Source organism: Eubalaena glacialis, chromosome 12 (assembly GCF_028564815.1).
Source record: "Eubalaena glacialis isolate mEubGla1 chromosome 12, mEubGla1.1.hap2.+ XY, whole genome shotgun sequence".
Taxonomy (NCBI): domain Eukaryota; kingdom Metazoa; phylum Chordata; class Mammalia; order Artiodactyla; family Balaenidae; genus Eubalaena; species Eubalaena glacialis.
In genome coordinates, this window is record NC_083727.1 from 156,867 (window position 1) to 171,964 (window position 15,098).

The following is a 15,098-nucleotide window of genomic DNA, read 5'->3' on the forward strand; positions in this document are numbered from 1 at the left end:
CACTGCCCACCTTATGGTCTCTTCACAACGCTCGTGCTCACCCGGAGAGACCGCATCTTCTGGACCAAGTACCAGGACCTGTTCTGTGATACAAAACACGTGAGACTGGGGCTGCTGCCACCGCTGGGCACCGGGCCTTCTGGCCTCTGGGTTCCAGGCACCCTGAGCCCCTCACTGACCTCTCTTCCTCCCGAAGTCACTCGACAATATCCTGCCTGGGAACAGCATGTGAAAGTCATAAGCTTGCCAGAGAGAATGGAAATGAGGAAAACATGGAAACCAGGTTTCCCACCCATTTCTTTGCCATCTTGTTTATCTAATTTAATCTGTCTGGAGCACTCATCTCCTATGTTTACATATCAACTTTAAAAAGTCTACTAAAACTTTCAATAGATTCTATTTCTACTATTCACTCATTCATCCAATTTCGAGCTGCCTAATAATGAAAGCATTTTTCTAAATCTCTGAATGTACTTTTACACCCTCCTGTGTTTCTGTGGCTGTTTCAGTGATTTAATCAGCAAAGCATACTATTTTGATGTGCTGTAAGAATGTGATCTCAATACGTCCTCAAAGCACTTTGATTTTTGCCTATGGGATTTAAAGTGATTTAGAAAGTGAGGATTTATCAGCCAGGGCAATATTACGTAGAGATCTCTCGATGAAGACGTCTACACCTGCTTTTCACACACGCTGCGTTTGCTCCCCACTTGAGAAGTGCACGGCTGCTGGGGGGATGACGCGACGCTGGGGAACCCATGTGGAAAAGGAGCTGTGGCCTCTTAGTGTGGCTCCAACACACTCTTGGGTCTAAGCCCAAGACGCAGGGCTCTGACTGAACTGCCTGTGGTCCCGTGCACTCAGCGCCAAGGCACAGCACTGCCTTCAATATGAAATTTGCTGAGCACTGGACCTTCGACCAGCACCCAACAGGAGGCAGAGAGGGTCCAGCCGTGGACCAGCCCCAATCGTCATGTGTCCAGTAAATCTTGAAACACCCTCACTGGGGCGATGAGATGCTATGCTCACAGCAGACCCCTTGCTAATGTGGTACAGCTCGAATTTCAGAACAGAATTTTCCTTTCCACTAACTCTTAGTTCTTTTCCTTTTAATTCCCCAATCAAAAATGACCAAGAACTTTCCAAGGAGCCCTGGTAGTGCCAGGAAAGGTGCCAGCCTGTAAGCTAGGCTTCGGGGTGGCTCAGATAGGTCTCCCCGAGTGCCGGGGGTGGGAGAGGTGAGCCTGGAATGTTGCAGCAGTTGGGGACCTCCCCCTGGAAGGACATGGTTTATGGTTTTGTTGGTTTCAGGGACCCAATGCAGCGGAGAGGAACTGACAGGCAAAGAAAGCCCCAGTGTCTCTTTGGCTCATTCCAAAACAAGAGAGTGAAAGCAAATTTAAACCACGGAGCACCCTGGGGCGGAGCAAAGAGGCTCTGAGAGCACGCAGTCTGGCTGGGACGCCAGGCCTGGGCTCCGCTTGGCTCAGTGACAGTAAGCTTCATAGAGGACTTTACACAACACTCTGGGCACGTGCCCAAGTCTGACAAAACCCTGGGGGTGAGCAAGGCAGCTACGTGCACCCCTTTTACATTCCTGGACAGGCACCCAGGGCGCCCAAGTTAGAGGTACTGCTCACAGGACACAGCAGGAGCCAGGGTTGCTGAGGCCCAGGGCTCCTCCCACCACCGCCCGATGGGCAGCAGCCAGGAAAGGACGGGGGCAAGTGACCACAGGAACACACACACCATGACATGTGATACCTTACCTGTGAGTACTCTCTGGCTGAGGCATCCCTGTCTTAAACGATAGAGACAGAAGAATCTAAGAATCCATCCTCCCCCTTTCAAGTCGCTTAAGGCGGGGGACTTCACGAGTTACTTATTCGCTATACAATTCAGAATATTACTTAACTGACTCTCCCTGCTAGCCATGCACCTGCATCTCTATCTATACGCACGCACCTGTGTTCACATGGGCTGTACAAACCAAGTATGAAAGGACCATGTGAGCAGACCCCGTCCTCTAGAGCTGTAGGCTGAACGCACACGTGGACAGTTATGACACTGACAGGAAAACTAGCAAGTACATACTCCGTATTCAGAGAGGACAGAGCAGCGACTGGAGACGGACTGACAGACGGACGGCCTGGCCCCACCGCGCTCTCAGCACCCAGGAGACCAGTGTCCTTGGTCACTGCCTTCCCTGCTTTTTACAAAGCCTGTCTTTTTTTTTTTTTTTAATGCCAAGTAATACTGTTTTTCTTCTTTCTTTTTTTATATTACTGCAGATTAAGGGTTCCTGCATGCTTTGATTTCATATACAGCAGACTTCTATGTCTGTAAATGAATGTGTGTACAGTATATATATAAAAAATGTGGTATAATCTTTACAAATATAGTCTAATCACCTGGATTTTTAATAAACATGTAAATACGCATATCATTTAAAAGCTATACTTGGGCCGCTGGGGCAAGAAAAATAATGCTGGGTAAAAAACTAAGAGAGTATTTTAAAAATTCCCCATGAGCAACGGTGAGCAGGAAGGCCAGGCCCAGCGGCCATGTGGCCCCTTTGCTCCTGTAGAGACCGGGGTCTGGACCAGGGGCTCCTCAGAGTCAGAGCCGAGTCGGAACCTCTCGGCGGGTTAAAAGCCCCTGCCCCCTGGAAACACTTCCCACGGTGGCTCTGGCGTCACGTGTGGAGAGCACATACAACCCGGTCACGGGACTCAGAGGAACTGGTGGGGAATGATGGCCGCGCAGGCCCTCTGTGCTGGAAACAGCCGGGACGGGGCGGTGCCTGGTGCGTCTGGACGCAGCAGTCCGAGTGCGGTGCTCCTGCAGGGCCCCTTCCCGAAGGCCTCCCTCCTCCTAGGAACGGGCATTTCTCACAAAAGAGGGCAGAGGCAAGAACAGAGGCTGGGTGTCAGGAGCCCTGATTCTACCTTGGCTCTACCAGTAACAGATGGGTGGGACCACACATCCGCGTTGACAAAGACCCCACAGCCCTGCGCCCTGACCTGGCAGCAAGCAGTGTGGAGTCCCCTTTGTTTTACAAAAGAGGCAAGTTAGGTTCTGCTGTACATTCATGAGAACGTGTTCCAGGTCACAGAGCTCACCAGGGACATGGCCCCAGATCACTCTGCTGCCCACAGGGCCTCAAGTTTCCCCACCTGAACAACAAAACAGGAGCCAGCATGACCTCCAGCTTCCTTTCTCCCCCTGCCTGGCTGTTTGGTTTTCTTAGGAGGGAAGAGGATAGCAGGTGAGGGCCCAGCTCTGGTGCGAGTGGCCAAGCAGCTGCTGAGGGGACGGGCAGGCTGATGGCAGCAAGAGAGGAGACCAGAAGGAAGGCCATGTGGCTGCGGCTACAGCCTTGTATTAAGAATTAGTACTAATACCTCAACATTAGCTCTTTAAAATTTTATTTTGCAAACAGAGGAACAGCTAACAGCTATTCATACTCAAGAGTAAAAGGTTGAAAGCATTTCCTCTAAGGTCAGGAACAAGGCTGCTTTTATTCAACACAGTCCTGGAAGTCTTAGAGCAATTAGGCAGAAAAAGAAATACAAGGCATCCAGACCAGAAAGGAAGAAGTCAAGCTGTCACCATTTGTGATATAATACCATATGATATTATATGTAGAAAACGCTAAAGACCCCACCAAAAAACCGTTACAACTAATTGAATTCAGTGAGGTTGCAGGATACAAAATCAACACATAGAAATCTGTTGCATTTCTATACAGTAATAGCAAACTATCAGAAAGAGAAATTAAGAAAACAATCCCATTTACAATTGCATCAAAAAGAATAAAATACCTAGGAATAAATTTAACCAAGGACGTGAAAGGCCTGTACAATAAAAACTATAACACACTAACGAAAGAAATTAAAGATAACACAAATGGAAAGATATACCATGCTCATGGATTGGAAGAATGAATACTGTTAAAATGACCACACTACCCAAGGCAATCTAGATTCCATGCAATCCAATCAAAATACCAATGGCATTTTTCACAGAAATAGGACAATCCTAAAATTTGTATGGAACAAAAGACCCCAAATAGCCAAAGCCATCTTGAGAAAGAAGAACAAAGCTGGAGGCATAACACTCCCTGACTTCAGACTGTATCTCAAAGCTACAGTAAACAAAACAGTTAGTACTGGCACAAAAACAGACACAAAGATCAACAGAACGGAATAGAGAGCCCAGAAAAAAATCCATACATAAGTGGTCAACAAAGGAGCCAAGGATATACCATGGGGAAAGGACAGTCTCTACAAGTGATATTGGGAAAACTGGACAGTAACATACAAAAACAATGAAACTGTATCTACACCATACACAAAGATCAACTCAAAATGGATTAAAGACTTGAACATAAGAGCAGAAACAATAAAACTCCTAGAAAAAAACATAGGCAGTAAGCTCCTTGACATCAGTCTTGGCAATGACTTTTTTGGATTTGACACCCAAAGCACAGGCAGCAAAGGCAAAAATAAACAAGTGAGAATACAGCAAACTAAAATGCTTCTGCAGATTAAAAGATATAAACTACTATGTATAAAATAAGCTACACAGATATATTGTACAACACAGGGAATAAAGCCAATATTTTATAATAACTATAAAAACTATAAATGGAGTATAACCTTTAAAATTGTGAATGATTGTGTTGTATATCTGTAACATATACTATTGTACATCAACTATACCTCAATTAAAAAAAATAAAAAGAAAAGAAAAGAAGGGAAAAAAAAGGAAAAAAAGCTTCTGCACCGCAAAGGAAACCATCAACAAAATGAAAAGGTAACCTACTGAATGGGAGAAATTATTTGCAAATCATATATCTGACAAGGGGTTAATATTCAAAATATATAAATAACTCATACAACTCAATAGCAAAAAAACAAAACAATCTGATTAAAAAATGGGCAGAAGATCTGAATAGACATTTTTCCAAAGAACACATACAGATGGCCAACAGGGATATGAAAAGGTGCTCAACATCACTAATCGTCAGGGAAATGCAAATCAAAACCACAATGAGGTATCACCTCATCACTGTTAGAATGGTCATCATCAAAAAGACAAGAAATAACAAATGTTGGAGAGGGTGTGGAGAAAAGGGAACCTTTATGCACCGTTGGTGGGAACGTAAATTGGTGCAGCCACTCTGAAAAACAGCATGGAGGCTCTTAAAAATTAAAAACAGAACTACTATATGATCCAGCAATTCCACTTCTGGGTATTTATCAGAAAAAAATAAAAATACTATCTCGAGGAGATTTGCACCCCTATGTTCACTGCAGCACTATTTACAACAGCCAAGACAAGCAAACAACCTAAGTGTCCACCGATGAGTGCAATGGATAAAGAAACTGTTATACACACACACATACATACACACACACAATGGAATATTATTCAGCCGTAAAAAAGAATGAAATCTCGTCATTTGTGACAACGTAGATTGAGGGTATGACACTAAGTGAAATAAATCAGAGGAAGACAAATGACATATGATTTCACTTCTATGTGGAATCTTAAAACAAAACAAAACAAAAACAAAAACAAACTGACAGACACAGAGAACAGATTGGTGGTTGCCAGAGGTGGGGTAGGAGGTGGGCCAAATGGGTCAAGGGGTTCAGAAGGTAAAAATTTCCAGTTACAAAATAAATAAGTCATGGGGAACGTTCCTGTAAAACACCAACCAAATGTAAAGAAGGCTGGCAAGTGTGCCACCCCTTTGGTCATATGGGCCATCCTCAGAGGTGTGACAGTCAGTACCTGCAAGTCTGCAAGCTCCATGGTGGTCTTTCCTTCGAGGCACAGGGCCTGCGCAATGAAGGCGTGCAGATCCTCCAGACAGAGGGTGTCCACCTGCGTGGGAGAGAGAGCCAGCGTCAGCCCCAGGAAAACCAGCTCTGACCAAATACAGGCATGGGACACATGCATGCGCACATACACACGTACACACACACACACACACACAAACTAGCAGCAGAAGAGACGTCAGTGGAGGTGAGCAGGGTCTTTTCTCCCACCACCCACAGTCCCTGACGTGAAAATCTCCACGACACCCAGGGCCAAGCTGGACAGGGGAGCCTGTTACTCACTAGCAAGGCAGAACGCTCCAGAACGCCTAGGGAAAGCCTGAGCTATGACCAAGTCTAAGTCTTGGAGCAACACAGGTCATCAAGTTTTGACACAAATTTCCAGAACTGACAATTCAGGGGTTTGCAGACAGAGAGCACCCACAGCTGGCCTGAGCCAGAGTGATCAGAGCTGGGATACACACCCACCCTTGCCAGTCCCAGACGTCAACTGTGTCCTCAGATCCCAGTTTAAAGGAAACCAGGGTTCCCCAGATGTGAGTCCCCTCCCATCCTTTGTGGAATCAAAGAGTCTATCCAAAGTGTGAGTGAGAAGCAAGGAGAGACAGAGACATGGAGAAAGCGACGGACCCTGGAAAGGAGGAGGGGATGGAGATCAAAGACGGTGCCAGGCCCGGCCATCGGCAACACCTCTGCACCCTCCTCACAGGGTCACGAGGCTCAGCCACCAAATGCCACACTGGTCCCGTCACTATCCATTTCCATGTTTACTCCAAAATAGTTGTTGCCTTTGTATAAATGACAGCTGTAATTATTTCAGGGAAAAACCAAGAAATCTACAAATGTGCCGTACTCGTGACCAAGAAAAAAGATCCCAATCCACAGAAGCAAGACCAAGCAGAAAGTATTTCTTTTTAAACCCATAAACCCTCACCTCTCTCTGCTTAGACAGGTTTGTTGGCATACAGTTAGTTCTACTTCTTGCCATTAGCAACTTTTGCAGAAGGCTGATTTTAAAAGACACAACCTATGAGAAAGGAATAACTCTTTCATGTCATATTTTTTTCAGTTAACCTATTTCATACTCTGCCACCACCTTTGTAATTAACAAATCTATAACATATCAGAGGAGGCAAGAGTCTTAGTAATACCAATTTTTTAGAATTTCGCATAATGGATATTATTATTATAAAGTATTTGCTCCAGTATAGATTATAAAAAATATGTAAACTTTCTATGATGCAAACTTACACTTCCAGAAAAGCTTCTCAGATAAGCCTCTGATAAAAAATGCTGCTCACTTGGAGGTACGACTCCAAGTGAACAAAAGAGAGGGTTTCGTTTCTCTACATGTTCTGTACACTGAACAGTATGTAGTTATCCCATATGGCACATCAAAACATCTAATTTAAGCTTAACTATATAAAAGTACAGTATTTTTTTAAAATTACCTTTTTAGTCTTATTAATCCTGACAGAACAGTTATCCCCGTGAATAATAACACGGTACAGTACCTTTTGATCTGAGGGACAACGCTGATGTGTCGATTTGTTTTCTAGTTTTAAAAAGTTCCAATTTGAATGTGTCCTTGCAAGTCAAACCAACACTGAGTCTATCTCATGCTGACTTACACTAAAGAGATTTTCACTGAAAAGGTAGTTACTGGTAGAAAGAAGGTAAAAATAGAAGTTTTCCTCCTGATGCTTGTCTTGCTTCAGGTTTATATAAATATGTGAGATGTAAAGTGACTGTTCCGTGATTTGGGATTTTTTTCCTGCTGGAAGGGGATTTTCATAACTAACGATCACTTGCACAGCTGCCAAGAAAGCAGAGCGGTGTCGGGTGACTGTGAATGGGTTCAAGGACCTATCTCTACTGCTGGAAAAAATAATGCAAAACGTAGTCCTAGGAGTGCTAACACATGGCATCACTATCCGTATGTTCACATGGAGTATTGAGAAGAAAACCACTGATCTTTCTGGAGGAGAAAACTCAGCTATTGGTCATCTACCACTTCCCAATTCCCTCTATGGGTCCACCTCAGCCACCTGTAGATTCATAAACAATGGACAGAAAATATTAACTGATAATACATGCATGTACATTTAGTAAAAATACAAAAAGAAATATATTTTTACATTTAAATACTAAATAATCCTGCCATCATTTATTGATTTACACTTTGCTGAGTCTGGTGCAAATAAAGGAAAGTTCTACTCAAAACTAAAGTTGATACTGGTGCATGTGAAACCAATAAAGAAGGAATAAAATCTCTAAGGGTGATTTAACTATATATACCACGTTTGTACAAAACGCAAAATACAAGACTAGCTATAAAATGGCAGAGGACTTTTAGAAAGGAAAAATCAGTATATGATTCCCCTGAAATGTAATTCTACCATAAGTTTCTTAAAGACAATCAATGATTCCTAAAGTGCATTCAGGTTTGAAAAACAGAAACATAATTTTCTATTCCAGACAAATGAAAACTTGATGGTTATGGCAAAGCAGACGCAGACCTATCACCTATGGAGACCAGAGGAGGGGACAGCTGCTGGGGATCAGGAAAGCTGGTGAGAAGGTCTAAATGGCTAAAGAAACAGACACTTGATGGCAAAGGACTTTTACAAACAGTTCAGCTGGGGAAGGGAAGGGGAGATGGAAGGTATTTAAGCCCTTCTTTTGTTGAGGTGTCCCAACGTATCATGCACGTGGAAACTAATAAAAGGCGAATGTTTTCAGTGGCCCTTGTAAGCTCCCTGCATAAACTAACGAACCGCACGAACGAGGACCTGGCGGCACCTCCCCGCGCGTGGCTGTGGCCTTCTCCACCCCGTGCGTGGCTCAGCTCCGCGGGTGGGGGTGGCTGACAGCGACAACCACCCTGGGGGGCTTTTCTCTGGGCACCTGTGCAGGACACTTCTCACCTTCTACAGCATGCCTGGCCAGCAGCCTCAGGAAGAAGGTGTGACCCCGTTCGCAGGTTGAAAAGCGAACATTTGTTAGATGACTTAGGAAAGTTGAAGTAGTCTCCCCAGAAGCACAGAGCTACCAAGGAAGAGCTGTGACTCTAGCCAGGTCAGCCGGACTGCAGTGCTGGACCTTCTCACCATTACATGAAACCCCACCAACAGGAACCACCACCCACATAGGGACACGGGAACAGTCCAGAGCCCAAAAAGCTCGGCAAGCGTGAGCAAAGTGCAACAGGGTTCCTGCACGGGTCAGACGCCTCAAGCCTCTATCACACTTAGGTGCAGGGCCCACCTCTAAGTCCGGCAGCAGACAGGGCTTCGCAAATGCACGCCCGCACAGAACCCTCACTGGAGTCCGAGCATTTCGAAGGACTGGAGTTTATGGCACAGACACTGGGCGGAGATGGTGCAGGGGACCAGCCCACGGCTACATCCCAGAGCACCACACCCCACGAAAGGCGAGGGGTGACAGCAGCGGCTTCGACAGGAAAGGAGGTTACCTGCACAAAGAGGTAGATCAGGAGGCAGCACAACGCTTGAAAGGGGCTCTCAACCACCTGCAGCTCTTCTCGCGAGAAGGAAAGGTCAAAACAGGCCAGGAGTGTGTCCAGGCGCTGGGCCTGTAGTCCTGCCTCTTGGCTCAGCCACAGGAGCTTCAAACTAGGCGTTCCCCCTAGTTAGAGGAAAGTCCATTTACCGTTATTCTTTGCACTAGCAGGTTATAACACGCGTCTACAGAAATACAATAAAGGAATAAAGGGCACTAACCTCTTCCCTTCCCGGTATCCGTGGGCTTTAAAGTGTAAAGCAACTGGAAATAAACGTGAACAGAACTTCCTGGTTTTAAATAGCGGAAACCCTAAAAGGTCAGCATATACGTATTTCATTGAAACCAGTCTTCTTGTTTCAAATGGCTACGTTGTGGGGGAAGCGGGCTTCCTCCTACCTGCGCGCTCGCTGTGCTGCCTTAGGGCGTGAGACGCAGCACAGCTGCGATGGGGTGCTTGGCGGAAACACCACCGATCTGCTGTTAGTTTGCTGTTATTTCCCCAGACTAGTGGTTTTCAAACTTCAGTGTGCAAAAGAACCAGCTGCCAAAATTGTAAAAAATACATTTCCTGGGGTCTGTATGCAGAAATTCTGCTTTGCTAGGTAAGGTACCTGGGAGTCTGCACTGAACAAACTAGAGACTGGGATAAGCAGGGCATCTGTGAGCCCCATGCTTCGGAAAGCACATCCCTAGAACTACGAAACAGAAATTCCTAACATATTAAAATTCTACTAAATTTGTGTTTTATTCCTACATTTCATATATATGTTTCAATTATTAAAATCAAAGAAAAGAAAAACTTCTCACTCATTTACCCAAGTCACCATCCATGGCAGCACGAGTCTGGAGGAAGACACAGCAGCCCCGCTCCTTCTGCCCCGAGGGGCCAGGCCTGGGCTGGGCCAGGTCCTGCCAAGAGCAGCAGCTGTGACTTCCTGTAGGTCCCGTGGCTGTAAGGCATCCTCAAGTGCAAGGACGGCTGGACCTAACCATCCCACAGCTTCACTAAGAAAACAAAACTCACTAACCAAATGGTATCAGAATTAAGTGACTCAAAAAAGGAAGTTCTTCCCCTTTTCTGTTTATGCTTCTCACAATGTCATTCAATATTCTCAGGTGTGTATTTCCCACCATCAGAAGTGAAACAGCCCAGCAAAAGTCACTTGCATTTCCGATATGGCTGAAGTGTTCCCTCCTCCCCAAAATACTTTTTCATTATTTATTAAATCATCTTTTCCCTTGGAAGAAAGAAAATGAAGGTAAATTGGCAAAAAAAAAAAAAAAACCAGCACTCGTTTTTAAGATATATTATTCCAAGAGAATCACAGGGTCAGCTATTACTTCTTAGAAACACGCTTTTCTGGAAAACAATCATCTTGCAGGGGTCTGCAAATAGTAGCCTGTGGGCAAAATCCAGCTCATTGTCTGTTTTTGTACAACCCATAAACTATTAATGACTTTCACATTTTTAAATAGTTGAAAATAGCAAAGTAAAAATATTTCACAATATGAGAAAATTACATAACTCTGCCAGAAAAGATCAAGGGTAGCCCTTACACTTTACCCAGAGCTCCATGGGCAGCTGAGATGTTCCAAAGAACAATCCAGAGATCTAAGCAGGTGATCTGGTCTGTAGGTCACCAACTACAATACACTGCCTCTGAAACACATCAGCTTCAAAAACCAAATTATGTCACTTGGCAAAGGTTTTTGCGTGAATCCGTGGACAGACAAGAAAGTCTCAAGGCTTTTCGGAGCAACCGAGCCCTGAAGGGCCGCGCAGAGGGACAAGGAAAGTGGTCATTTCTGTGAACGACAACTTGGAAGACTGTCTGAGATGCCTGGGAGGACCCACCCCAGGGTGGAGGCTGCTGGATGCCTCACTAGTAACATAGCAATGGTCCCGTGTGTGCTTTTACACCTATAAATGCACGAGTGAATGAATACACTCCTACACTCTAAGCCGTGGCATTTCTGTGTGCTTTCTATATGGAAATAATATAATCGTTGGGTTTTAGAGTTATCCTATGATTATTTTCCTTGCATATTCCTAGGGTAAGAAACCATAAAACTGTCTGGTTTGTGTGCACTCTGAGAACAAGAGAGGTGACACTTCCAGAAATTAACCTGCATACACTGCGTGTCTCAAATTTACTTGTGATGGTTTTAATTCATAAGTCTGATTTAAATGAATATTTATTTAGCATTCTGTTTGAAAGAGCACCCCTGGCCAAAAAAAGACAAAATAAAAAGCACTGACTACTCACAAGCAAACTGAATCTTTACTCTGGTTGGATAAACTTCAGTAGCCTATTTACAATAAGCAAAAAAATTCATTCAGATATAAATGGTCTAGAATGAGTTGACATCTCAATATATTAAACCCTAAACTTCCATGGATGAGCTAATTTCATGCTTGCAAAATAACAGTGTTATACTGCTTCTACCTAATACATTCAAAATATAGTGAATTAGGTATAAAAAAGCAGTCAGTGCAAAATTCAACCACTGGCTTGTGACTCATACGTGTATTTGTAACATTTAGTTGACAAAGCTTCCAATTATCTTTACAAATGGAAGAAACACACGACCGAGGTTTTAAATCCATTTATTCTCATCCACAACATCAGGGAGGTGGCTTCAGAGGCTGGGGCCCTGACAGCATCTCCTCACGAGGAACACATTCTCTCACCCATAGAGCAGGTTGGTGACCTCCAGTTACCACCCACAGAAACCGCCAAGATTTGACAACACTTTTTTCACCTGTATTAACAAGTGTCAAGATGGAAACCTTCAACAGTACATGTAAGAGGAGCTGAAACAAGAAAACTTCACTACAGTTGTTCAGCAAATGCTGGAAGGAGTCAAATATAGCCCCTTCTTGTCATAAAATATACCACTCCACCTCATTTCATTTTATAAAATAGTCTTCTAAGATGATCTGCAAGATTCTAGTGAGTCAAACATCTTTATATAGCCAAGAAATACTAAGTTTACTCACTGATTCTTGAACAACACTTCAAAAAATCATTCTATTGGGTTGGCCAAAAAGTGCCCTCAGTTTTTAAGTAAAAATAAAAGACACATTGTTCATTTTCACCAAGAACTTTATTGAACAATGTATTCACCCTTTTTTCCCACTACCTTCTGCCATCTTTCAGGCAACTTCATAATTCCATCTTCCCAAAACTTTTTATCTTTTTGAGCAAAGAACTGTTCCAGGTGCCTTTTACAGTCTTCCAGGGAACGGAAATTTTTTCCATTAAGAGAATTTTGTAAAGACCAAAATAAATGGAAATCCAAAGGTGCAATGTCTGGTGAATACAGCGGATGAATCAGAACTTCCCAGCCAAGCTGTAACAGTTTTTGCCTGGTCATCAAAGAAACATGTGGTCTTGCATCATCCTGATGAAAGATTATGCGTTTTCTGTTGACTAATTCTGGATGCTTTTCATCGAGTGCTGCTTTCAGTTGGTTTAATTGGGAGCAGCACTTGTTGGAATTAATCGTTTGGTTTTCCGGAAGAAGCTCATAATAGAGGACTCCCTTCCAGTCCCACCATATACACAACATCACCTTATTTGGATGAAGACCGGCCTTTGGTGTGGTTGGTGGTGGTTCATTTCGCTTGCCCCACGATCTCTTCCGTTCCACATTGTACAGTAACCACTTTTCATCACCTGTCACAATTTGTTTTTTGGTTTCATTACATTTCAGTAGAGAATTACATGCGGAAATACAGTCAAGAAGGTCTTTTTCGCTTAACTTATGCGGAACCCAAACATCTGCATAACCAAGCTGGTGCAAATGATTTTCAGCTCTTGAGTTGGATATTTTGAGTATGTCAGCTATCTCCTGCATGGAATAACGTTGATTGTTCTCAATTAATGTCTTGATTTTATCGCTACCAACTTCAACTGGTTTACCCGACCGTGGAGCATCATCCAGTGAGAAATCTCCAGCATGAAACTTCGCAGACCACTTTTGACACATTCGATCAGTCACAGCACCTTTTCCATACACTACACAAATCTTTTTTTGCATTTTGGTTACATTTTTACCTTTCTTGAAATAATAAAGCAAAATATGCCAAAAATGTTGCTTTTTTTCTTCCATCTTCAGTGTTAAAATGGCTACACAAAAATTCACCAATTTTGGTTAAGTCTTTTATTAAGTGCGCGTTGTAATGACAGCTGTCACATACAATCTAACAAAATTGTTTTGAATGAAGTTAAAGACAACTAAGTGCTACTAGAGCCACCTTATGGAAAAAAAGAACGAACTTTTGGCCACCCCAACAGACAGACAAATTACCAATTAGATATGTGCCATCAGCTTTCCTAGGTTTGTAAAATAAGGATATGCTTATTATGACTAAAAAATGGCTCTGTGAAGAAAAAAAAAATCATCTACACTTTGTCTAAAGACGAATCTCCAGTTCTAGAGATAGAAAGCTATTTCAAACGCTTGCCTGTTATGCGGTCCAAGACTCACACCACAAAATGCAGAACATCCGTAAGTGAGGTGTGTTCAGAATGAACAAACACACATGGACGCAAGGATCCTGTAAGGGTCGTCTGGGGAAAGGAAGCTAAATTTCAAGGTACACCCTTCTTGTGTTACCAGGAACACCATCTTTCATGACATATTGTAAGGTAAGTGGAATGTAATATCTATACAATTATAAACATAATATAGCTAGTACATCTGGATGTGTGTATATGTACACACACATAAAGATGGGGATGCGGATGGAATATATGCATGTAAATGAGCTCCCTGAATAAAATATACCAGTAATGAAATTTATTTTTCTGCTCCCTGGCTGATCATTTATAATTCTTTCCCTTTTTAATTCTTACCTAATTTTTAGGTAATCTTTATAATTTTTCTGCTCCCCTTCTGTCTCCTTTCCACTTTGTTAAAAAACATCTGATTTATTTTTTATTTCCACCATTTAAGAAAGCAAGTGTTAAATCATGTGTGCTGTTAGAGGAAAAAGTCTTTTTTTCTACATTGGCCACGACATTGGGAGACTCACTGAAAATGCTAACATTCATGACATCAGCCTAACTGAACCATCTCAGGAGGACAAGAAGGATCAGACATGGTCTCCCAAAGCAACAGCTCTAGCAGTGCCGCTGGCCTTGCTGGAAAGGACGGCTTTAATCAGGCAGCAAGGACACCTTGCACCTGTGCACAAGGGGCCTGCCAAGGTGAGGCTCAAGCAGCAGGAGTCCACTGTTTTTAATCCCACATTGTCAGGGTGGTGGAAAATACCTGAGACAGGAATTGGATAGTCCATTTTCCAATTTAGTCTAAAACCACTTGCCATTTTTCCTCATGCATATATAGAAAGTTATTTATATATAAAAATCTTGTCATCTTGTATCATTGTTAACATAAGCATGAACAGAGCCATTCATCTAAACCACCTGCAACAAAAGTTCAAGATCCCATTTCCAGTTTCCTAGTGATGGCAGACGTGCCGTCCCCGGCTCCTCCTGGAAGCAGAGTCCCAACTGCAGTCTGGGTGTGCCACACGCACAAACCTGTGGTTTACAAGACCCAGAAGCAGCCTCTCTGATAAATGAATGACTTCTAGAGCTTACTAAAACCTTATATGGAGTGGTCTCTAAAATTAACTCATAATCATGAATAACCAAATATTCTCCATAATTCAAACGAGGAAAAGAACTATCGTAATCACTTTCCACATTATTT

At 43.3% G+C, this 15,098-nt stretch overlaps 1 protein-coding gene across 8 annotated transcripts in view; it reads right to left on the reverse strand.

Moving 5' to 3' along the window:
• Nucleotides 1–15,098, reverse strand: part of FAM120B (family with sequence similarity 120 member B) — an 84,919-nt gene that overhangs the window by 39,348 nt on the left and 30,473 nt on the right. For all 8 annotated transcript variants that reach the window (XR_009702919.1, XM_061207311.1, XM_061207306.1 and 5 more), the window contains exons 5-6: nucleotides 9,325–9,497; nucleotides 5,803–5,895 (exon numbers count right to left, since the gene is read on the reverse strand). Coding sequence is in view for 7 of the 8 variants with exons in the window: in XM_061207311.1 (XP_061063294.1) it covers nucleotides 5,803–5,895; nucleotides 9,325–9,497 (266 nt within the window). In the remaining variant the exon portion in view is untranslated. The remainder of the gene's footprint in view (nucleotides 1–5,802; nucleotides 5,896–9,324; nucleotides 9,498–15,098) is intronic.